This window comes from Microcaecilia unicolor, chromosome 11, assembly GCF_901765095.1.
Source record: "Microcaecilia unicolor chromosome 11, aMicUni1.1, whole genome shotgun sequence".
Classification (NCBI taxonomy): Eukaryota; Metazoa; Chordata; class Amphibia; order Gymnophiona; family Siphonopidae; genus Microcaecilia; species Microcaecilia unicolor.
This window is the reverse complement of record NC_044041.1, coordinates 168,216,790-168,224,747: the sequence shown is the minus strand read 5'-3', so window position 1 is coordinate 168,224,747 and position 7,958 is coordinate 168,216,790. Positions and strand designations below refer to the sequence as shown.

General features: G+C 43.0%; 1 protein-coding gene across 2 annotated transcripts; it reads left to right on the top strand.

Annotated features, from left to right (window-relative positions):
- The first annotated feature begins 276 nt into the window (after positions 1-276).
- MALT1 (MALT1 paracaspase) lies at positions 277-6,273 on the top strand. 2 transcript variants are annotated; one of them, XM_030219009.1, is made up of 2 exons: positions 277-329; positions 3,285-6,273. In XM_030219009.1, exon 2 carries the CDS (start codon positions 3,402-3,404, stop codon positions 5,853-5,855), a length of 2,454 nt encoding a protein of 817 aa, XP_030074869.1. In that variant the 5' UTR covers positions 277-329; positions 3,285-3,401; the 3' UTR covers positions 5,856-6,273. The 2 variants fall into 2 exon arrangements, with proteins under 2 accessions (XP_030074869.1, XP_030074870.1); XM_030219010.1 differs by lacking the exon at positions 277-329 and adding an exon at positions 447-508.
- Positions 6,274-7,958: the final 1,685 nt, after the last annotated feature.

Genomic DNA, 7,958 nt, shown 5'->3' with positions numbered 1-7,958 from the left:
AGCCCTGATTAAAAGCAATTTCCAAGCACACCTGGACAGGTTGCCTGTGCCTATTACATCCTATTACCTCTACATATTTGGTTTTTAAACTAGTGGTTTTCTAAGTTTACTGCTCCCTTACAAAACCACTGTTTTTTTTTTTTTTTTTTACAATTTTGGCCTTTAGGTGTCCTTATAGCATTGTTAATGAGTTAAGTTTTGTCTTCTGGCTCTTTTTTGCTTGCTTTTAAAGTTATTTTTGATGTGAGTGAACTCTGACCTCAGACAGGAAGTATAAAATAGCTTCCTGGTTTCTGTTTGATTGAGTCTGAAAGAGGAAGAGATACTCTGTAAGTTATAGTTTTTCCTCTCTACTTATATTTTTAATTGGTTTTATCTTTAATCTTTTTACTAAATTTCTGTTTGTTATTGCTTTGTTGCCTTTAGGCTGAGCTGCTAGTCTCTGTGCTTTTTGTTTTGTTTAGTTCCTGCTTTTTCAATTTGGACTAAATAACTATTAGGTGAATAGGTATGTGTCTAAAGAACAAATAAACTGCAGTATCTACCAGAGTTAACAAAAGGTAATCTAATACTGAAAAACATAAACTCTGGCTGGTATTATTCAAAAAAGCTGTGCTTTAAATCATCATTTGGAGAAAAGCCCTCAGAAACCAAAGGCAAATTACCAATGGTTTTGAACGCAATTACATGGTATAGACATGCACCTAAATAGCACTTGATTTCTATCACTGGGCTCTAAAAACTCCAAAGAGATTTTAAATTTGTTTTTTTTTTTTAGTATGCTTTTAAAGATTAACCAAAATTCACTTCAAAGGGCGAAGTTGTACGCTACTTCTCTCAGCAGTATACATTGCTAACATGAACACAACATGAAAAAACTACACTTTGCTTGATTCTCGTTTTCTTGATCCAGCACTGTCGCTTATACGTTCCCGTTTCACCCCGACAAAAGGCTTCCTCAGGAACAAATGCTGAATAGTAATGCTGAGAGTAAAGAATGCATTCAAGGTTAAAAAATGATGCAAGTTTTCATTCTAGTTCTGTCTTGTGTCACGATTTTTCTTCCTTTGTTAAACAGATTGTGTATTTATATGTATTATGAGTTTTATGGGAGGGGGGGCAGGGCCGTGCCAACACGGTAAGCAAGGTAAGCACGGCAGGAGGGTGCCATCCTCTGGGGGGCGCCCCACCGCGCCATGCTTACCTCGCTCTCTCCCATGTCCCAACTGCCCGCCCTCTTCTCCCCACCCCCCAACAAGATTCCTTTTAAATTTACCTCGGGCAGCGAATGAAGGCGCAGCGTCAGTGAAGGAGGCGGCGCTCCCGACATCTCTACTAGTCTTCCCTTCGCTCAGTGTTCCGCCTTCTTCTGATGTCAAGGAAATGATGTCAGAAGAAGGCGGGACACTGAGCGAAGGGAAGACTAGAGACGTCGGGAGCGCCGCCTCCTTCACTGACGGAGGTAAATTTAAAAGGGATCTTGGGGGAGGGGGGAGAAGAGGGCAGGCAGTTGGGACATGGCCCAGGGAGCGGGAGGGCAGCGATCACCTTCACGGGGGGGGGGGGGGGGTGGCGCAACTGTTCATCTGCGGGGGGGGGGGGGCGCCAACTGATCATCTGTAGGGGGCGCCACAGACCCTTGGCACGGCCCTGGGGGGGGGGTTGTGCAATAATACTTCTGCTATTAATGATTTTAACCAGAGTTTCCTGTGTGGGCTAAGTATTTTTAATATATCTTCATTTATTATTTTTAATGAATGTGCTTTCTATTGCATCTAAGATGATTGAGATAATAAAAGTATGGGCAACAACCTTTAGGTTAAAAATGAATAAAGATAAAATTAAATTTATAATATTTGGGAATACATTTAGGGCCCTGTTTACTAAGGTGCGCTAGCATTTTTAGCGTGCGTTAAAAATGAGTGTACCTATGGGTACACTAGAGATACCCATAGGGATATATGGGCGTCTCTAGCATTAGCATGCACTAAAAACATTAGCGCACCTACCGAACGGCTTAGTAAACAGGACCCTTATTATGGTAAATGAGAATACTTTATATATTGATAATGTTAAGTTTACATTGGAGTCCTCCCACAGAAGTCCAGGAGTGTTTTTTGATAAATATCCTTCATTTGAAGAGCAAGTCCTGGCTGTAGCTAATAAGATGTTTAAAGTATTATGGAAATTACATCATGTAAGGTCAAGTTTTAGTCAAGAAGTGTTTTAGATTCATTGTGCAGGCTTTGGTGCTTTCACATATGGACTAATCTATAGAAGATGCAAGGATACATTGATTAAAAAAAACTTCAAACTTTGTTAAACACCACTGCAAGATTGTTACCCCTTTGTTTGTGCAGTAACATTGGTTGTCAGTACAGGCACAAATTGTTTTTAAGCTTTGCTGCCTTGCATTTTTGATAATTCATGGTGAAGTGCCTGCATCTATTTTAGGTTTAGTTAGATTAGCCTCTAGGAATGTCTTTCCAGGTTCCAGGTGTTTTCTAACTTTACAATATCCAGATCCAAAAAGGCTGGTTTGTAAAAAAATTTTTTGCTAGTATATTTGCATATTCAGCAGCTAGCCATTGGAATGATTTTCCAATCACTATTAGAAGGCAATCTGATAAGGTTTTTTTTTTAAAGTTATTGAACGCATTCTTATTTAGAAAGCTTTTAAAGACATAATAGTGATTGGTTTGTATAATGTACGTGGTTTTTAATTACTTTGTATAATTCCTGGAGATGTTCCAGTTTTTTCTGATTGTGAGCCACACTGAACCTTGATGGTAGGTGTGGGATATAAGTGTCATGTAATGTAGGGGTCCTTTTACTAAGGCGCAGTAAAAAGTGGCCTGCGGTAATGTAGGCACATGTATTGTGCCCGCATACTGGGCCAATTTTTACTGCATCTACAAAAAAATGTTTTTTTTTTAAATGAGATGGGAAAAGGGCCTGCGGTCAAAGTGAAACCAATGCACGCCCAAAATCGTCCTGAGTCCCTAACGCCACCCATTGATATAGCGGTAAAGGCTCACGCGCTATGTGCATGGTGAGCAGTTGGCACGCGTCAAGTGCCGATTACCACTGGAACCAGTGCGCACAGGAGAAAATAAAATAAATATTGCATCCAGCCGTTATGGGCGCACGCCAAATCCGAAAATACCACCAGGAGGGCGCACTGGCCTGGCAGTAGTCTCATTTTGAGCCTACCACAGCTTAGTAAAAGGGCCCCATAATGCAGTTTTTAATATTCTGATGTTGTTATATGTTTTGCCTTGTAGGTGTACCCCTTGATGCAGCCTCTAGGAAAGTGAAACGTGGCCACGTTGGGCATCATTTGACTTTGAAGTGGTGGAAATAAAAACCTTTTTAGAACAGGAGACGAGTGGCTGCCGGAGATGTCGGACCCGCTGCAGCTGCACCTGTTGAACGTGAATAACCTGCAGGAGCCTCTTCTCAAAAGGGTGGGTGAGCTGCTGGACCAGCCCACCCAGAAGGGATGGAGGAAACTGGCAGAGATCGTGGGGATCGGCGGACGCTTCAAGCTCAGCTCCCTGGAGCTACAGCAGTGCTCACTGAAGGTGATGGAAGCAGAAGGGAGCCCGAGCCGCACATTACTGAGGTTCCTGGGCGACAGGGGCCTCACTGCCAAGGAACTGGTGGACTTCCTACAGGCTATGGGCCACACTGAAGCCATTCACTGCCTCAAGCCGCCAGGGCTCAAGATCGTTGTGCAGCCTGAATCCCTGGCAGCCTGTGCTGGGCAGCTGGTCAAGCTGTGCTGCCTGGCATCTGGCCATCCTGCTGTCCAGTATCAGTGGTTCAAAGTGAACAAAGAGGTTCTGCATGGGAATTCGCCCGAGCTGGTTTTCAACCCATTGCGTGTCAGTGATGTTGGATTTTACATCTGTCGGGTGAACAACTTCTCTTCCTTTGAGTTCAGTCAGTGGGCACAACTGGATGTCTGTGAAGTTGATGCAAATTGTGGTAGTCTGGCTGCTGTGCCTGAAAACAAACTGCACATCTGCAAACACCCTCAGCCCCAAAAGCTGAACGTAGGGGACACTTTAGTTCTCAAGTGTGGGGCTGTTGGGAAGCCTCTTCCTCGTTACCAGTGGTTAAAAAATGGTTCTCCATTAAAGGATGGGACTAAGAAGCTATATGAAATTTCCTGTGTGACCATGGAACATCAGGGGATGTACTGCTGCCGGGTATTTAACGACCAAGACTATCAAATTAGCAAGGAGGCGAATGTTGTTATAGGGTGCAGAACAAATCTAGGAGTGGCAGTGGAGATCACGGAAGAAGAGCTCAGTGGCTTCACCGCTGCTGAACCAGCCATGGAACGCCTTTTTGCCACCGATAAGGTGGCTCTCTTAATAGGAAACATGACCTACCAGAATCATTCTCAGCTTAAGGCCCCCATGGTGGATGTATATGAACTGACAAACTTGCTAAGACAACTGGACTTCAAGGTCGTCTCCCTGCTGGACCTTACAGAACCAGAGATGCGGAATGCAGTGGATGAATTTTTACTCCTGCTAGACAAAGGAGTGTATGGCCTGCTGTACTACGCTGGCCATGGCTATGAAAACTATGGGAACAGTTTTATGGTCCCTATCAATGCCCCAAACCCATACCGGTCTGCAAATTGCCTCTGTGTACAGAGCATTCTAAAACTAATGCAAGAGAAAGAAACCGGACTCAATATATTTCTGCTGGATATGTGCAGGAAACGAAATGAATATGATGATACCATCCTTATCCCAGATGCCCTGAGGGTCACTGCGAACATTGTTTTTGGCTATGCAACATGCCAAGGTGCAGAAGCTTTTGAAATTCAGCACTCAGGGTTATCCAATGGTATTTTCATGAAGTTCTTGAAGGAACGCTTGCTAGAAGATAAAAAAATTACAGTGCTCCTCGACGGGGTGGCAGAAGACATGGGCAAATGTCATCTCACAAAAGGCAAGCAGGCACTAGAAATCCGCAGCAGTTTGTCTGAGAAAAGGGCACTGACTGACCCCATCCAGCAAGCGGCCTGCTCTGCTGAGTCCCTGGCACGGAACCTGCAATGGGCCAAAGCTCATGAGCTCCCAGAAAGCACGTGTCTTGAGTTTGACTGTGGGGTCCAGATTAAGTTAGGCTTTGCGGCCGAATTCTCCAACGTCCTGATAATCTACACACGAATAGTGCAGAAACCACCAGACATCATTGTGTGTGAGGCTTTTGTTACAGATTTTCCTCTGGACCTAGATGTAGATCCCAAAGAGACAAACAAAGGTACTCCTGAAGAGACTGGCAGCTATTTAGTGTCCAAGGATCTTCCTAAGCACTGTCTATACACCCGCCTGAGTGCACTACAGAAACTAAAGGAACGCTTAACCTTCACCGTGTGCCTGCACTACCAGTATCAAGGAATGGAAGACACCGTGGAGGAAAGGAAAATCGTGGATGTTGGGAAGCCTCTCATTGCTAAACTGGACATCTATCATGGATTTAGAAGAAACAGCTGCCTACAGACTTGTTCCATGCCCCACAGCCCCTCTCACAGTCTCTGTAGTAGCCCGGTCCCCAGCAGAATAGTAGATGAACAATATCTTTCCCCTCACAGCCACCATTATTCAAATTCTCACATTGGCCTCCGTCATCCAGATCAGCTTTCTTCCAGCGGTGGCATGCAGCTAACTTCTTGCGAGTATAGTTTGTATTCTAATGTTTTAGGTTCAAACCAGAGAACGCAATCTAATTTGGCATTTGCAAGTACACTTAATATCCCTGTAGAAACTACAGATGACCCCCGCGAGGAGCTGTCCACAATGACAGACAGTCTCAGCGTGTCTAACAAATAATCCCTTCCTCTGCAGCGGATGCAGCACTGCTTACGCACCCAATAACAGTTGCAGGGTTAAAGACCTCCTAATCTGTACCAGATACAGATCATATAGATAAACTGACCCCACAAAGTTTCCAAGCTAAGTCTGAAGCCCCAGTTAAACAGCTTCCTTATTACAAGTGTGGCAAGGGACACCACACACTTGCTGCTAAGACAAACTCCCAGAAGCCTGCAGCTGAAGTGACAAGGACACTGTTTTGTCTGAAACCACCATTGTACTTGCAGAATCTGCTACAGCTAATTGGTTCCCAGTCACCATCTCTCTGCATGAGCTTCAGTTATAGAGACATTTCCAACTGGGGGCTTAAGTAGAGGAGTGTGGTAGCCGTGTTAGTCCACTCTTAAGGTTATCAATAGAAACCAAACAAAATAAAACATGGAAAAGAAAATAAGATGATACCTTTTTTATTGGACATAACTTAATACATTTCTTGATTAGCTTTCGAAGGTTGCCCTTCTTCCTCAGATCGGAAATAAGCAAATGTGCTAGCTGACAGTGTATATAAGTGAAAACATTCAAGCATTACTATGACAGTCTGACAGGGTGGGGAGGAGGGGGGTGGGTAGGAAGTATGCATGGGGACATCAAAGCATATCATTGATATTCTAACAGGATGGGTGTGGAAAGGTGAGGGGTGGGGTGATCAACAGAGACATACAGCTTTATGGTTTATAATGGGCTAGGAACCCCAGATCCTTGTTAAGTCCTTTCTGTTGGGTGTTAAAATATTCAATCATTCTGACTTCAAAGGTCTTACGTTCTTGTATGGTTTTAAAGTTACCTTTCAGGATTCTCACTGTGAAGTCACTGGTACAGTGTCCTGGTCCTGTAAAATGTTGACCAACAGGCGTGGGAACCCTGCTGGCACCAGTATTGTTCATGTGATGTCTATGTAAATTGAATCTTGTCTTAAGCATCTGGCCTGTTTCTCCAATATAGCATCCTTCGTTACATTTTTTACACTGAATGATATATATCACATTGGAAGATGAGCAAGTGAAAGATCCCTTTATGTTGAATATCTTTCCTTTGTGGATGACTTTGGGGTCCTGTGAAATATTTTGGCATAGTTTGCAACTGGATAAATTACAGGGATGTGTGCCCTTCTGTTCCTTTTCAGTCTGTGATGGAAGTTTACTTCTGATTAGCTTGTGTTTTAAATTGGGTGGCTGTCGGAAGGCCAGTACTGGTGGGGATGGGAATATCTCTTTCAGTAATTCATCCTCCTGGAGTATTGGTTGTAGATCTCTTATGATTTTCCTCAGTTTTTCCAGCTCTGGATTGTATGTCACTACAAGGGGGATTCTGTCTGTGGACACTGTACCAGTGACTTCACAGTGAGAATCCTGAAAGGTAACTTTAAAACCATACAAGAACGTAAGACCTTTGAAGTCAGAATGATTGAATATTTTAACACCCAACAGAAAGGACAAGGATCTGGGGTTCTTAGCCCATTATAAACCATAAAGCTGTATGTCTCTGTTGATCACCCTCCCCTCACCTATCCACACCCATCCTGTTAGAATATCAATGATATGCTTTGATGTCCCCATGCATACCTCCTACCCACCCTCATCCTCCCACCCTGTCAGATGTTTTCACTTATATACACTGTCAGCTAGCACATTTGCTTATTTCCGATCTGACGAAGAAGGGCAACCTTCGAAAGCTAATCAAGAAATGTATTAAGTTATGTCCAATAAAAAAGGTATCTTATTTTCTTTTCCATGTTTTATTTTGTTTGATTTCTACTGACAACTGGGGGCTAAAACCTGAAGTGTGGTCACTACTTAAATCTCTTTGCATCTACCTGCAGAACTCTTTGTATATATAGACTACAAAGGTTTTCATCAGCTCACTCCTCTGCTTCTCTAAATGTAAATGGCCTATGTTGTAAGTACAATAGTTTGTTTATAGGCAAAGTTTATCTATGAATTGCAGTCAAACATGACAATGATATCCATAGATGACCCCCAATATAAACCAAAGACTTTAAAGGAATAACAATGAGCTGACATTCTTCAAGTTTAAATTTGTACCTTTTTATTTAAAATTAAA

Bases quoted from the DNA above. Each gene is read 5' to 3' on its own strand.
- MALT1 (XM_030219009.1), top strand. From the start codon at position 3,402: ATGTCGGACCCGCTGCAGCTGCACCTGTTGAACGTGAATAACCTGCAG.